Here is a 16,476-nt window from a genome sequence, read left to right as displayed (position 1 = left end):
CGGAAAGTATTCAGAGCCCTTGACTTTTTCCACATTTTGTTACATTACAGGAAAGGAGCCAAGGGATTATTTATTCTGGGGCTTTTCATTTCTCATCTGAATGAAACTGTATCACACTGTCTGAGCTAATTACACAAACCAATCAAACCTAATGTTTTCTCACGGTAGTATGATATATTGCAAACCAAAAAGTAAAGATAGACTCACACTGTACAATCCCAAATATTTGTATTCCATTCTATTAATTAATTCCAAAAACAGTGGTGTTATACAGATTTCTCCTGTTTTTAAATTTTTCTGATAAAACAATTAAAATGAACTACTTAACATAATTATTTATAACAAGATCTATCAGAGGTATTTTGCGGAGGGGGCACACTGACTGGACCAGTACCCCTCCCCCATTCTTCCTAGTAAGTGGTTCCTTCCAAGGTGCACAGAGCAAAGAGATGCCTGAGCAAGAAGCTAGATACCCTAGTGCGTGCAGTATCATCAGTGGAGGAGGAGAGAGTGTAGAGTGACACACACATCGTTTGATTTGATTTTGCTGCCGGTGATAGGCAGAAGGGTATGTTTGTAAATTAATTTGATCAAGCTGTGTAGCCTATTGATTCCTTCTTGATGAATAAATAAAATGAAAATGTTTTGTTGTTTCTCTGTAATAATAGCCACCTAGCAATTTTATGAAGTTGGCATTAGCCAGCTAGATAGGTTCCCAATCTCCCAACCTCATAACTACACTCAAAGAAAAAAGGGTTCCAAAACGGTTCTGCGGCTGTCCGCATAGGAGAACCCTTTTTGCCATTTTTGGTTCCAGGTAGAACTCTTTTCGGTTCCATGTGGAACCCTCTGTGGAAAGGGTTCTACATGGAACTCAAAAGGGTTCTACCTGGAACTAAAAAGGGTTCTACCTGGAACCAAAAAAGGTTCTTCAAAGGGTTCTCCTTTGGAGACAGCCGAAGAAGCCTTTTTGGTTCTAGATAACACCTTTTTTTCTAAGAGTGTAGCTACCAAGCCATTTCAGGCTATCAATCAAGTTAGAGTATCTTGTCTAACTACGCATCTTAGCTGGCATGCCTGCTGACAAGGTTGCTGGACTTTAGAAAAGCAAGCAATTGCTAAATGTACTAAAGGCATAAACGTTTTTAAAGAATCAATGTGCATCAATAATTAAAATGACAATTGAACAGGTAAAGAGGAATGCTTAGAAAACCTATGCAGAAAAAATAATATATTTTTTACATAGAATTAGGCATAATGATTATGGCTCTAGATTGAAGGAAAAAGCTGTTTCAGGTGTAATAATTTGTGTAATAACAGATTCACTGACACAGCACGTCTATGACTTAATTGCCTTGCTACAGGGTCTGTTCTGGTTCCCCCAGGTATTATTCTTAGATGAGAACTGTTGACGGGACCAATTCAGGGGGGGAGGTAGTGGTAAAGGTAGTATTGCTCCAGTCTACACTCAGATTGCTCCATGAGCTGATTGGTAGAGGCAGGAGAAGATGGACACTGGTCCCCACAGCCAGGATGACAATGGCAGCCAGTAGAGTGAGACCTCTCCTCAGGACCAGCTGGGTGGTGGAAAGCAGTCCACTGGGGCTCCCATCCTCCCTCTGCACCTCTGGGGTCCTATTGCTTCCCCTGAGGTGACCCTGGCCCTCAGCACTCACTAAAATGTATCCATTCACTGTCTGGGTGTGGAAGCAGGCACAATCTGGGTTAGAACAATGTTATTCGAAAGAGTATAGTATAAATAATATAAAACATAGGACTGAGCAACATGTTTCTACTCACCCTCCCATTGTTCTCTGTGTGGTCAGGTGCAACTATACTCCTCATTGACACCATATGTCCAGCCTTTCCAGCTCGTTTCACAGCCTGTCACAAACAGATCAACTCCATGATGCTTTCAATTGACAGCAAACAATTTCCTTCACCCGCCCCAGGCGACTACTATGCTTCATAGAAACCATAAAGATAGAGGTGTGTGCTGTCAGTCTCTCAATCACCTGAGCCCCTGTATGTTCCAGATAGGGAAGTGAAAAGCCATTGGTGACCTACCTTCTCTGTCATTCTCTTCCAGTTGAGCCTGAAGATGACAGTGATGAAGAAGGTGGACTGTAGAATGACACAGATGAACAGGCCTAACCAGAACCCTGTGTAGAGGGAGGAGAGGAGAACAGAGAATATGCGAGGAGAAGAGAGAAAAGAAAAGAGAAGAGAAGAGAAGAGGAGAGGAGAGGAGAGGAGAGGAGAGGAGAGGAGAGGAGAGGAGAGGAGAGGAGAGGAGAGGAGAGGAGAGAAGAACAGAATAGGAGAGGAGAACAGAGAATAGGAGAGGGGAGGAGAACAGAGAATAGGAGAGGGCAGGAGAGGAGAAGAGAGAAGAGGAGAGGAGAGGAGAGGAGAGGAGGTTAGACTGGCTTTGACCAAAGACACAGAACATTGTGTCATCTTCAATACAGAATACCCCCGCTATTCATGTTCTTGATTGCTAGTGAAAGCAATTTGATCATGACCATACTTCTGTTGCAAGTATGTGGCAAGGCAGTAAGCATGAGCAAAGACCTCTGGTCTTCAAAAGGAAGTCTAAAATTATGTTTGGTTTTCATAAAAATGAGTACATACCTAGGACCCTAAGGCCAGCTGCGAACATCAAAGAGATGCCCAGTGGAAGGCCCACACAGTAGTAGGTGATGAGATTAGCCATTGCTGCTATCTTCTGTTTGCCCGTGCCCAGGATGATGCCCATGCACACACACTGGGACAGACAGACAAATCTCAGATTAGTGGGTGTTTACAGAGAGAGACAAACAGTGTTGGCTGTCACCACGTTTCATGTCTTATAACTCATTCAACCAGTGTTCCCGGGTCCTGGAAAATTACACAGACTATCTCCCTTATTCCGCTGTATATTAATGATTTAGCAGTACTATTAATGATTTAACTGTAGCAGTACTATTGTATAAAATGTTATTCCTTTTTTCAATGGTTACAAACCACTTGAGTGCACTTACCACTAGCCCATCAAAGAACTGAAGGACACAGTACACGTTGAGAAGTTGAGCGACCAGATCTATTATCTGCCTGAAAAGGAAAGACATAATCGTTATTGAGATGGTCAAGTTCCAATTTGTGACTGTCTTGATTTGATTTATTATGTTGACTATATGTACACTCTACTTACTCATCAGAAGTAAACATGAAGGCGATCACTGTTTTAGTAGAGATCAGCACGATTCCCTGAATTACTGCCATTGAACCTAGAGCATGAGATGGAGGAAAATACATGCACTACTGCAAAATAAGTACTAGTTTGTCAACGTAATTATTATCATTTTAGTTCACCATAGTTTACTGTAGTTGTGATGGTTGAAATAAGGGCCATATGAGCTAGAGTGAGTGTGTGACTGACCTGCGAGGGCGAGGGACACCTTGCTGGTGAGGATGGCCCCGGCTGTGTCTCCGGCCCCTAGGGCATTCCCCACACGAACACATGCTGCAGCCTGGATCCCCAGGGGGAACTTTACCCACACAACACAACACGTTAACGAGATGCCTCATAAACAGCTTGCTGTCTTAGTCTAACCATGCCTCAAACAAAGTTAATGTGTGCTTTTGCGTCAGATTTTACTTTGACCTGTAGCCTACATTTACAGTACATTTTGGGTTATTCTTCAACCTATTAGAATTTGGACTGCATAGCCAGGGCATGCTCAAACAAAGTTAATGTCTGCTTTTGACTCAGATTTAATGTTGATCTGTAGCCTATATGTACAGTACATATACAAAAAAAAAATATGTATGCACGCATGACTGTAAGTCGCTTTGGATAAAACCGTCTGCTAAATGGCATATTATTATTATTATTATTTTGGGTTATTCTTCAACTTATTTGGACTGGATAACCAGGGCATTGGGTTTCGTTTGGTTTCCATGATAGGACTAAATGTTAGAGTGGGTGTGTAAAGAGGTCTGTACACAGTACCATGTAGTTGATGAAAGCCAGCATTATGACCACATGTTGAGCAGCCAGGTCCACTTCACTCAGCATGCCTGAGAAAGAGAGAAGGAAAGAGAGAGGGGGAAGAATGCAGAGATGGATGTTACATAGATATGGTTGTTTTGGCCTTTTCAATGTGACTGCTCATTGGTTCATTGGTGTTAACCTTAAGAGCTGAAGTGTACCTGCAAGGAATCCCCCAAGCTCATAGATCCACCATTCGAAACATAACATCAGTGTACTTGGGATGGCCAGTTTCATATAAGAGCCCCACTCCTGCAGTGCTTCTGTGGTCCAACCTGTAGGGGGAGACAAAGGCCTGTTCATCCCAACACAAACCGGTCTATTTCAATGGGTCACATTCATCAGGCACAATCAGAGGGATGGACTTTCTCTTACCTCCCCATGTTTTCACATGTAGCTTCTTCCAACAAATGTAAGCAAACAAGAAAGAACATATGTAGAGCTGGGAAAGCGTATTAGCTGCTGCAGACCCTCTATAAAACAAACACACAAACAAAAACACACACTCCATGAATTGATAATGAGCATTGCATAATTACAGTAGTTGGTACATAATTGATACTCTAACTACATTACTGACTGTTAAGAATATGGCACTGTTATCAATGTTTCTTGTGTGAGCACACCTACATAACTCCCAGGTCCATCCAGTAGAGCAGGATATAGTTTGTCACCACATTGGCGATGTTGGCCGCGGCTGCTGTGTACATCTGAGGCAGTATTATCCCCTGAGCACAGAAACACACTAGTTGATATGATCATAGACATCAGATTCCCACCTAACCTAGATTACTGCACTCCTAGATGGCTGTTTTACTCCTTAACTCAGATGACACAAGAGACTGGGATGAGGATGCTATCATAGAAATAAGAATGAATAGAAAGGACATCTCCATTCAAGTCAATGATGGCATAATGGGTGGACTGGCAGCCATGTTGAGTGTACCCATGCCAGGAAGTAAAATCAGGAAGTGTACCCTTCAATCTGTGCTGTGATTTGTTGAGTCAACTCAACTGACATTACAAAAAATACATTCCATTGCATGAGCCACATCAGTTAGCATCATTAGTCTCCTGTAGCTATAATATAATAATAATATGCCATTTAGCAGACGCTTTTATCCAAAGCGACTTACAGTCATGCGTGCATACATTTTTGTGTATGGGTGGTCCCGGGGATCGAACCCACTACCTTGGCGTTACAAGCGCCGTGCTCTACCAGCTGAGCTACAGAGGACCAGTTGGTAGAGCATGGCGCTTGCAACGCCAGGGTTGTGGGTTCGTTTCCCACGGGGGGCCAGTAGGAAAATGTATGCACTCACTAACTGTAAGTTGCTCTGGATAAGAGCGTCTGCTAAATGACTACAATGTAAAATGAATGAATATTCTACATTACCATGGCAATCCAGCATCACTTGATAGAACATTCCAAAATACCATGAAAATTATTGCATCACAATACCAGGCAGCCATTGCGAGTGTACCTATGAGTTTACCAGTCAATTGCCAGGGTTAGAGCTTCCAAGGCTGTTCTATTCATTCTCATTTCTAGGGATGCGATGAGGTGTGAGGAACAAAACAAGTCATTTGTAGCACAGCAGCACGGTCAGTGTACCTGGTTCTGGAGATAAGAAGCCTGAAGTTGATGTAGGAAAATAGCCTGAAAGAAAGAGATACAGAGTAAATTAGAAAGACAGGGAGAAGAGTATGTTTTATGCAATTTAATGAGAAAACACTAAATGTACTATTCATCTGATAAGAATAGGTTAGTGGAGCCAGCGAGTTGAAAACTCAGACAAAATTGAAGCCACTCTAAACAAGTGGGTGTTAGATAAAACAGATGACTCACTGGCACTGCAGGTAGGTAGGCGATGACATACAGCTGTGCTATTCTGAAATACAGAGCATGTATTCGCTGTTAAATCACACACTATTACTACACCTGTTTCCATGTCTTTACCCTATACACACCACATACTGCTACACTCTATCCATTTACCATGATGTTGTCCGTAAAAATCACCTATTCAGGCAGCAGTGTCAGAATGTTTAATGTGTAACAAACTAACAGCAATCTGTACATCTCATTGAGTAGGTCAATTGGCTATGAAAACATTGCTGTCGTTTCCACTGAATGGAGTGTTTGGGGAATTGCCAGGGGCCACATTTGATGCCGAGACCAGCCAGAGATGGTGTTATTGCAGCTAAGAGAATGAGGAGTTCTGTTCTCCCCAATTAGCATACAAACAACCACATTATCTTTTTCCAGCATCAGAGGTACAATACTGTGCATCGGCTGTATCTGTGCTGTGCTCAGGTCTGAGTCATACAGTGTGAGTAGGGCCTCATATTTTTCCTGAGAATGTGACCTGATCAGGAACCAGGAATACGACTTTCCCGAAGCAGATCCTTTGTTTGCTCTCCCCAGGGCAATTGAACTGATTCCAGCGGCTGACCCAAAACATCGCCGGCGGAGGAGAGGCACTCGGAGCGGCCTGCTGGTTCGATTTAGGAGGCGCACACACCATCCACCGCTTTCAAGTATACTACTCGCTAATGTTCAGTCTTTGGATAACAAGATCGACGAGCTCAGGCAACGATTTCTTTACAGAGAGACATCAGGGCCTGTAACATACTTTGTTTCACGGAAAAATGGCTCTCTGGAGATATTCTGTCGAAATCGGTCCAGCCAGATGGGTTCTCAGATCATCGCGCAGACAGAAATAAATATCTCTCCGGGAAGCAGATGGGCGGAGGTGTGTGTTACATGATTAACGACTCATGGTGTAATTGTAGTAACATACAGGAACTCAAGTCCTTTTGTTCACCCAACCTAGAATACCTCACAATCAAATGCCGACCGTATTATCTCCCAAGAGAATTTTCTTCGGTTATAGTCACGGCCGTGTATATCCCCCCTCAAGCCGTACCACTGGACTTTATGCAAACTGGAAACCACATATCCTGAGGCTGCATTTATTGTACCCGGGGATTTTAACAAAGCAAATTTGAGGACTAGACTGCCGAAGTTCTATCAACATATCGACTGTTGTACTCGGGCTGCTAAAGTCCTCGACCATTGCTATTCAAACTTCCGAGATGGTTATAGGGCCCTCCCCCGCCCTCCTTTCAGCAAATCTGACCACGACTCAATTTTGCTAGGCAAGGATCATATCACCTCTACCTTACCTGTCAGCCTAGACCCACTTCAATTTGCTTACCACCCCAATAGATCCACAGACGATGCAATTACCATCACACTGCACACTGCCCTATCCCATCTGGACAAGAGGAATACCTATGTAAGAATGCTGTTCATTGACTATAGCTCAGCATTCAACACCATAGTACCCTCCAAGCTCATCATTAAGCTCGAGGCCCTGGGTCTGAACCCCGCCCTGTGCAACTGGGTCCTGGACTTCATGACGGGCCGCCCCCAGGTGGTGAAGGTAGGAAACAACATCTTCACTTCGCAGATCCTCAACACAAGGGTGCGTGCTCAGCCCCCTCCTGTACGCCCTGTTCACCCCATGACTGCGTGGCCAAACACGTCTCCAACTCAATCATCAAGTTTGCAGACGACACAACAGTAGTAGGCTTGATTACCAACAATGACGAGACAGCCTACAGGGAGGAGGTGAGGGCTCTGGGAGTGTGGTGGCAGGAAAATAACCTCTCACTCAACGTCAACTAAACAAAGGAGATGATCGTGGACTTCAGGAAACAGCAGAGGGTGCACCCCCCTATCCACATCGACGGGACCGCAGTAGAGAAGGTAGAAAGCTTCAAGTTCCTTGGCGTACACATCACTGACAAACTGAAATGGTCCAACCAGGCAGACAGTGTGGTGAAGAAGGCGCAACAGAGCCTCTTCAACCTCAGGAGGCTGAAGAAATTTGGCTTGGCACCTAAAAACCTCACAAACTTTTACAGATGCACAATTGAGAGCATCCTGTCGGGCTGTATCACCGCCTGGTACGGCAACTGCACCGCCCCGCCTGCAACCGCAGGGCTCTCCAGAGAGTGGTGCGGTCTGCCGAACACATTACCGGGAGCAAACTACCCGCCCTCCAGGACACCTACAGCACCCGATGTCACAGGAAGGCCAAAAAGATCATCAAGGACATCAACCACCCGCGCCACTGCCTGTTCACCCCGCTATCATCCAGAAGGCGAGGTCAGTACAGGTGCATCAAAATTGGGACTGAGAGAATGAAAAACAGTTTCTATCTCAAGGCCATCAGACCATTAAATAGCCATCACTAGCACATTAGAGGCTGCTGCTGCCTATTGAAATCACTGGCCACTTTAAGAAATTGAACACTAGTCACTTGAATAATGTTTTCATATCTTGCACTACTCATCTCATACAGTGCCTTGCAAAAGTATTCATCCCCCTTGGCGTTTTTCCTATTTTGTTGCATTACAACCTGTAATTGAAATTGATTTTTATTTGGATTTCATGTAATGGACATACACAAAATAGTCCAAATTGGTGAAGTGAAATGAAAAAAATAACTTGTTTCTAAAAAACTCAAAAAAATAAATAACGGAAAAGTGGTGCGTGCATATGTATTCACCCCCTTTGCGATGAAGCCCCTAAATAAGATCTGGTGCAATCAATTACTTTCAGAAGTCACATAATTAGTTAAATAAAGTCCACCTGTGTTCAATCTAAGTGTCACATGATCTGTCACATGATCTCAGTATATACAGTAGGGAGAACAACCTACAGTTGTTGCCTTCTCACCAAGCTGCTTGCCTATTGTCCTGTAGCCCATCCCAGCCTTGTGCAGGTCTACAATTTTATCCCTGATGTCCTTAGACAGCTCTCTGGTCTTGGCCATTGTAGAGAGGTTGGTGTCTGTTTGATTGAGTGTGTGGACAGGTGTCTTTTATACAGGTAACGAGTTCAAACAGGTGCAGTTAATACAGGTAATGAGTGGAGAACAGGAGGGCTTCTTAAAGAAAAACTAACAGGTCTGTGAGAGCCGGAATTCTTACTGGTTGGTAGGTGATCAAATACTTATGTCATACAATAAAATGCAAATTAATTACTTAAAAATCATACAATGTGATTTTCTGGATTTTTGTTTTAGATTCTGTCTCTCACAGTTGAAGTGTACATATGATAAAAAATTACAGACCTCTACATGCTTTGTAAGTAGGAAAACCTGCAAAATCGGCAGTGTATCAAATACTTGCTCTCCCCACTGTATACACCTGTTCTAAAAGGCCCCAGAGTCTGCAACACCACTAAGCAAGGGGCCCCACCAAGCAATCGGCACCATGAAGACCAAGGAGTTCTCCAAACAGGTCAGGGACAAAGTTGTGGAGAAGTACAGATCAGGGTTGGGTTATAAAAAAATATCAGAAACTTTGAACATCCCACGGAACACCATTAAATCCATTATTAAAAAATTGAAAGAATATGGCACCACAACAAACCTGCCAAGAGAGGGCCGCCCACCAAAACTCACGGACCAGACAAGGAGGGCATTAATCAGAGAGGCAACAAAGAGACCAAAGATAACCCTGAAGGAGCTGCAAAGCTCCACAGCGAAGATTGGAGAATCTGTCCATAGGACCACTTTAAGCCGTACACTCCGCAGAGCTGGGCTTTACGGAAGAGTGGCCAGAAAAAAGCCATTGCTTAAAGATAAAAATAAGCAAACACGTTTGGTGTTCGCCAAAAGGCATGTGGGAGACTCCCCAAACATATGGAAGAAGATACTCTTGTCAGATTAGACTAAAATTGAGCTTTTTGGCCATCAAGGAAAACGCTATGTCTGGCGTAAACCCAACACCTCTCATCACCCAGAGGACACCATCCCCACAGTGAAGCATGGTGGTGGCAGCATCATGCTGTGGGGATGTTTTTAATTGGCATGGACTGGGAAACTTGTCAGAACAGTTATGCATGCCCAAGTTTTCTGTTTTTTTGTGTTATTTCTTGTTTGTTTCACATTTATTTTTATTTTGCATCTTCAAAGTGGTAGGCATGTTTAAATCAAATGATACAAACCCCCCAAAAATTCATTTAAATTCCAGGTTGTAAGGCAACAAAATAGGAAAAATGCCAAGGGGGGTGAATACTTTCGCAAGCCACTGTATGTATATACTGTATTCTATAATATTCTACTGTATCTTAGTCCATGCCGCTCTGTCGTTGCTTGTCCATATACAGTGGGGGAAAAAAGTATTTAGTCAGCCACCAATTGTGCAAGTTCTCCCACTTAAAAAGATGAGAGAGGCCTGTAATTTTCATCATAGGTACACGTCAACTATGACAGACAAATTGAGAATTTTTTTTCCAGAAAATCACATTGTAGGATTTTTAATGATTTTTTTTGCAAATTATGGTGGAAAATAAGTATTTGGTCACCTACAAACAAGCAAGATTTCTGTCTCTCACAGACCTGTAACTTCTTCTTTAAGAGGCTCCTCTGTCCTCCACTCATTACCTGTATTAATGGCACCTGTTTGAACTTGTTATCAGTATAAAAGACACCTGTCCACAACCTCAAACAGTCACACTCCAAACTCCACTATGGCCAAGACCAAAGAGCTGTCAAAGGACACCAGAAACAAAATTGTAGACCTGCACCAGGCTGGGAAGACTGAATCTGCAATAGGTAAGCAGCTTGGTTTGAAGAAATCAACTGTGGGAGCAATTATTAGGAAATGGAAGACATACAAGACCACTGATAATCTCCCTCGATCTGGGGCTCCACGCAAGATCTCACCCCGTGGGGTCAAAATGATCACAAGAACGGTGAGCAAAAATCCCAGAACCACACGGGGGGACCTAGTGAATGACCTGCAGAGAGCTGGGACCAAAGTAACAAAGCCTACCAATAGTAACACACTACGCCGCCAGGGACTCAAATCCTGCAGTGCCAGACGTGTCCCCCTGCTTAAGCCAGTACATGTCCAGGCCCGTCTGAAGTTTGCTAGAGTGCATGTGGATGATCCAGAAGAGGATTGGGAGAATGTCATATGGTCAGATGAAACCAAAATAGAACTTTTTGGTAAAAACTCAACTCGTCGTGTTTGGAGGACAAAGAATGCTGAGTTGCATCCAAAGAACACCATACCTACTGTGAAGCATGGGGGTTGAAACATCATGCTTTGGGGCTGTTTTTCTGCAAAGGGACCAGGACGACTGATCTGTGTAAAGGAAAGAATGAATGGGGCCATGTATCGTGAGATTTTGAGTGAAAACCTCCTTCCATCAGCAAGGGCATTGAAGATGAAACGTGGCTGGGTCTTTCAGCATGACAATGACCCCAAACACACCGCCCAGGCAACAAAGGAGTGGCTTCGTAAGAAGCATTTCAAGGTCCTGGAGTGGCCTAGCCAGTCTCCAGATCTCAACCCCATAGAAAATCTTTGGAGGGAGTTGAAAGTCTGTGTTGCCCAGCGACAGCCCCAAAACATCACTGCTCTAGAGGAGATCTGCATGGAGGAATGGGCCAAAATACCAGCAACAGTGTGTGAAAACCTTGTGAAGACTTACAGAAAACGTTTGACCTGTGTCATTGCCAACAAAGGGTATATAACAAAGTATTGAGAAATGTTTGTTATTGACCAAATACTTATTTTCCACCATAATTTGCAAATAAATTCATTAAAAATCCTACAATGTGATTTTTCTTGAAAGAAAATTCTCATTTTGTCTGTCATAGTTGAAGTGTACCTATGATGAAAATTACAGGCCTCTCTCATCTTTTTAATTTGGAGAACTTGCACAATTGGTGGCTGACTAAATACTTTTTTTCCCCACTGTATGTATATATTCTTAAATTCCATTCCTTACTTAGATTTGTGTGTATTGGGTATATGTTGTGAAATAGTTAGATATTACTTGTTAGATATTACTGCATTGTCAGAGCTAGAAGCACAAGCATTTCGCTACACCCGCAATAACATCTGCTAAACACGTGTATGTGATAAATACAATTTGATTTGATTTGATTTGAGTCAGGAACAACTCTGTAGCTAGTCATAGGGTATAACCAGGGTCAGGAACAACTCTGGAGCTAGTTATAGGGTATAACCAGGGCCCAGAGTTTTCTCTAGTCAGGAAAAACTCCTGGCCCTAATATAAGTGGTATTGTACGATAGTGTGAGTCAGACTCCAGGCCATCAGACTGTAATAGTCACCACTAGCCAGCCTTCCAGTACCCTGCCCTGAACTTAGTCACTGTTACTAGCCGACTACCACCCGGTACTCTACCCTTCACCTTAGAGACTGCTGCCCTATGTAGCCTACATAGTCATTGAACACTGGTCACTTTAATCATGTTTACATAGAGTCCTTTTTTACCCACTTCATATGTATGTAGTGTATTCTAGTCAAGGCTCATCCTATATAACTACTGCTGTACACACCTTTTCTATTCATATACTGTCCATACAGCCTATACACACCATCATATACATATATATTTATATTCCGGACTCTGACATTGCTTGTTCTGATATTTCTTAATTCCTTTCTTAAAATGTGTGTGTATTGTTTTGTATAGTTAGGTATTACTGCACTGTTGGAGCTAGAAGCATAAGCATTTCGCTGCACCTGCAATAACATCTGCAAAATATGTGTACGCGACCAATAACATTTGATTTGATTTTGACAGTTTAGTTGATACCTGGCCACCTCAGGCTCCTGGCCCAGAGCCAGCAGGATAGACTGGGTGTTGAGGAGCATGGCCCAGCAGGGCAGACAGAAGAGCAGTAGGATCAACACACTCCTCTGCAGGATCACCCCCACACGCTGCAGGTTCCTACCACCAAATGTCTGCTCAGACACACACACACACACACACACACACACACACACACACAGCATGAATGATATGAGACATTATCGCTAGGGTCACATACTGTGACAGTTGCATATATTTGAACTGGAACATATACTTCAACTGCATGTTTCAAAATATATTTACGTACCTGAGATACCAAAGTGTCACATGCTAAGGCAAGTCCACCTCCTGTTGCTGCAGTCGTAACATTAATAGTCTGAAGAAGATGATCATCAAACACATTTACAGCACACGATTACATAAAGATTTACATTCTTACGGTATGTCTGTACATTTTATTTTTTAATTTTTTTTATGAGAATTGATTAAATCATTGCTATCCCCTCCCTTGTGGTTCTTCAAAGGAACACCAGAATCTGTGGGGACCTGAGGTGATGTTGTAATCTTTCTTTCCATTCTCCCTCTCCTCTCTAACCACATGCAGACGAGCCATTTTCTTATCTAAGCTGATAGACCCTAGCAGATTACACAACATAGCCAGAGGACTGACTCACCGCGCAGGCCAGGCCGTAGCCAGCTAATACTGCATTCCCCAGGCGACCACAGAACATAGTGATGACAAACGGAAGCAGGTAGTTTAGGATTCGAGACAGCAGCTAGGGGAAGAAGACGTGCATAAACAATAACAAACCCCCCACTGGGCAAAAACTGGTTGAATCAACATTGTTTCCACATAATTTCAACCCCAAAAATCTATGATTCTTTGAAAACTCATTGGATTTGCAAAAAGTCATCAATGTAAGGACATTTTACCTCACTTTGCACCTAAATCCAATGACATGGTGACATTTTTTGTTGATTTCACACAGAATTCACAATATTTGACAACTCAACCAAATGTAAATCAAAACTAGACGCTGAACTGACGTCTGTGCCCAATGGGACAGACATTACTTCTAAGTCAATAAAGATAAATATACTTGAAACACTAGTTCTGATGGGCTTTAGTGGCCCTCGGAGTGTACTTTAAAGAAATCATAGAGCCATTAGTATGCACTGCACAGTTCATCCTTTAGCCTAGTATTTCACTCTCACAGAGTAGTCTACCTATAACCCTAGCAACAGAGCTATCCACTTCCAAACAGGGCCACACAATAGTTGTGTCCCTAATGGCACCCTATATTCCCTATATAGTGCACAACCTGGTCAAAAGTAGTGTTCTATATAGAGAATATATGGTGCCATTTGGGAAACACACAATAACGCACAACAGGTTAGGTGGGCAGTGCCAGTCCTTACCAAGGGTCCAGTCATCCGAAGAATGTGGTAGAGCTCCTCTCTGAGTGCCAGGGGGATTCTGTGCCTTACCCAGCGGCAGCAGAACAGTTTTGCACTAGACTCCTCCATTATGGGTGGATTAGAATTAGAAGTGGTCCCAGATGCCAGCGTAGGCCCAGAGTCTTCCATCCCAGCCTCTGTGTCTGTGTGTGCCCCCTCTCAGTCCTCTGTCGTGTTACTGTTGGTACAGTGCTGTAACTCCACTGTCACTGTCAGACAGACAGCTCCTCTGCAGCTGTGTAAGCACTGCTCTGGTCAGCAGGTCACCAATGCAAAGTTTCAACATCCCAAAAGGCTTACTCATTAAATACAAGTGTGAGACATCTCAAGTGCCTTGGCATTGCATAATAGAAGGACTCAGGTAAATTCTACCCAAAATACATCAACAAGGACCAAGCTGTAAGAGATACAGACCAATAAATACCACTATTTCTTTATATAAACCCTATGACAGGTCTTTTAACGGAATGGCTAATACTTGTTGGGTATTTATGCTTTGTTTGTATCTCAGGGATGAGGGGGGTGGAGTTGAGTGAATCATTATGTGTGTGCCAGAGAGCAACATAATGACTTACAAAGTGGTATAGATGCAATTAACCTTATCCTCTTCCTCTGTACTCAATGTGAATAGAAATTAGATAGGTGATTAAAAGCATACAATGGTTGTGGATAATATTTTTATGACAACAAACTTAGCTTCTGACCAAGCAATCAACCTCAACCCCAAAGTCAATTTCAGACTATTCAACCAGATGTGTGTTTATCATTGGGAAGGATGTAGCATCAAACATTAACGTGTCTGACAATCTCCCTCATCAGAGCATCAAAGATCACCCAGTCAGTACACTGGCCTATTGCAACAGAAGATGCAGCCTGTGGTATTGGCAGGGGAAAGCTTCATTTACCTGGCCATCTGTAACACTGCGACAGCAGACGGTAATGCAGATGGGAAAAAGAATACTGTATCTTACGGATGGAATATATCCTTATATTCTCATAAAAACTTCATGGAAATGTGACTGTTGTCTGAAGTTCGTTTTTGGAGGAGAATTAGAAACCAAAACCAGTAGACACACCCACAAACTATAAAGACACCTATCAGGTAGAGAGAACTGATGACAGTGACAGGGAGATGTAGTATCTATCTGCACTCCCACTCTCTCAGCACTGGAGGGGGCAACAGGGCTGTAAATACCTGGAGGGATGAAAGCTGTCTAAAATCTCAACAGCTATCAAAAGGTTCCAAAAGGGTTCTTCGGCTGTCCCCATAGGAGAACCCTTTTTGATTCCAGGTAGAACCAATTTGGGTTCCATGTACCATGTAGAACCCTTCTACATGGAACCCAAAATGGGGTTCTTCAAAGGGCTCTGCTATGGGGACAGCCGAAGAACCCTTTGGTTCTAGATAGCACCTTTTTTTTCTAAGCTTGTACTGTGTCAGTCTCTGGACCGTCCCAGGCTCTAGCCTGACTAAATCAATCAGGCTACATCAGACATCATGTGCTGTGTCACTTGTCATCTTGTTGTTTTCCCTCTGATGCCCATCTGTTATCGTGTTGTTCACAAACTGCTGGACTGATGGCACTTCATATCCCTGCTCGCCTTGCCTCTCTCTCTCTGCCTCTCTCTTGTTTGGACAGCTTAGAAACACAGGGACATGTGAAGAGGAGACACAGTGGGAAGAATGGATGCAGCGCGGGGATCTAACCCTCTGGTCTCCGTTGTCGTTATATAACTGATGTGCTAAGAGCTGGCAGTGTTACCACTTGACCACAGACACTGCAGAGGGAAGCTATTTCTGTCAGCTATGACATATTATTGTCCCCTGGTTTCCTCCTCTAGCTCTCCAGCCTTCAAGATGAAAATGAACCCCCTGATAAGAGCCCTTCATTCCAAAAAAACACTACCAATATCTACCTTTCCGCCATGAAAACTATCCCCTTTCATCACTAAGATAATGTTTTTCCAGCACAGTGAGTACCAGAGCTTGGTGTATAATTAATTGACCCTATTATAGATGGGTATGTGTCATGTCTGAGGTGTGAGTATATACAGTGTGAAACAGGACACACTTCAACAAAATAGAACAGAAGAATAAAAGCCTTGGAGGAAAGCCAACACGAGTCACCCAACCTAATTATAGGATTTCCATAAATGATATTGTCTTTCATGCGGCATGTCACAGTCAGATGGCACAAATTACACACAGAAAGAAATAGCTACTGTAAGTACATTACAAACACCCATGTACTGTAATCATGTCTGGTGTTTTTATAATGGTACTATAACTAATCCCATTGTTCTCGTCTTGGATGTGCTGTAGGGACCCAATTC

The 16,476-nt window shown here is 43.1% G+C and overlaps 1 protein-coding gene across 1 annotated transcript; it reads right to left on the bottom strand.

The window, feature by feature from the left end:
* Nucleotides 1-1,394: 1,394 nt before the first annotated feature.
* LOC311101318 (multidrug and toxin extrusion protein 1-like) lies at nt 1,395-14,271 on the bottom strand (the record flags this gene model as incomplete). Its single annotated transcript, XM_084142444.1, has 17 exons — nt 1,395-1,697; nt 1,801-1,884; nt 2,068-2,162; nt 2,635-2,767; nt 3,024-3,093; nt 3,194-3,269; nt 3,422-3,530; nt 3,995-4,062; nt 4,195-4,308; nt 4,409-4,506; nt 4,664-4,761; nt 5,649-5,693; nt 5,883-5,925; nt 12,688-12,836; nt 12,992-13,060; nt 13,359-13,460; nt 14,104-14,271. The coding sequence occupies 17 exons, from the start codon at nt 14,269-14,271 to the stop codon at nt 1,395-1,397; spliced, it is 1,824 nt and encodes a 607-aa protein (XP_083998570.1).
* Between the last annotated feature and the right edge of the window lie 2,205 nt (nt 14,272-16,476).

This window comes from Coregonus lavaretus (assembly GCF_964263955.1).
Source record: "Coregonus lavaretus genome assembly, chromosome: 26".
NCBI lineage: Eukaryota > Metazoa > Chordata > Actinopteri > Salmoniformes > Salmonidae > Coregonus > Coregonus lavaretus.
Note: the sequence above shows the minus strand (reverse complement) of the source record. Positions and strands in the feature narration are given on the sequence as shown.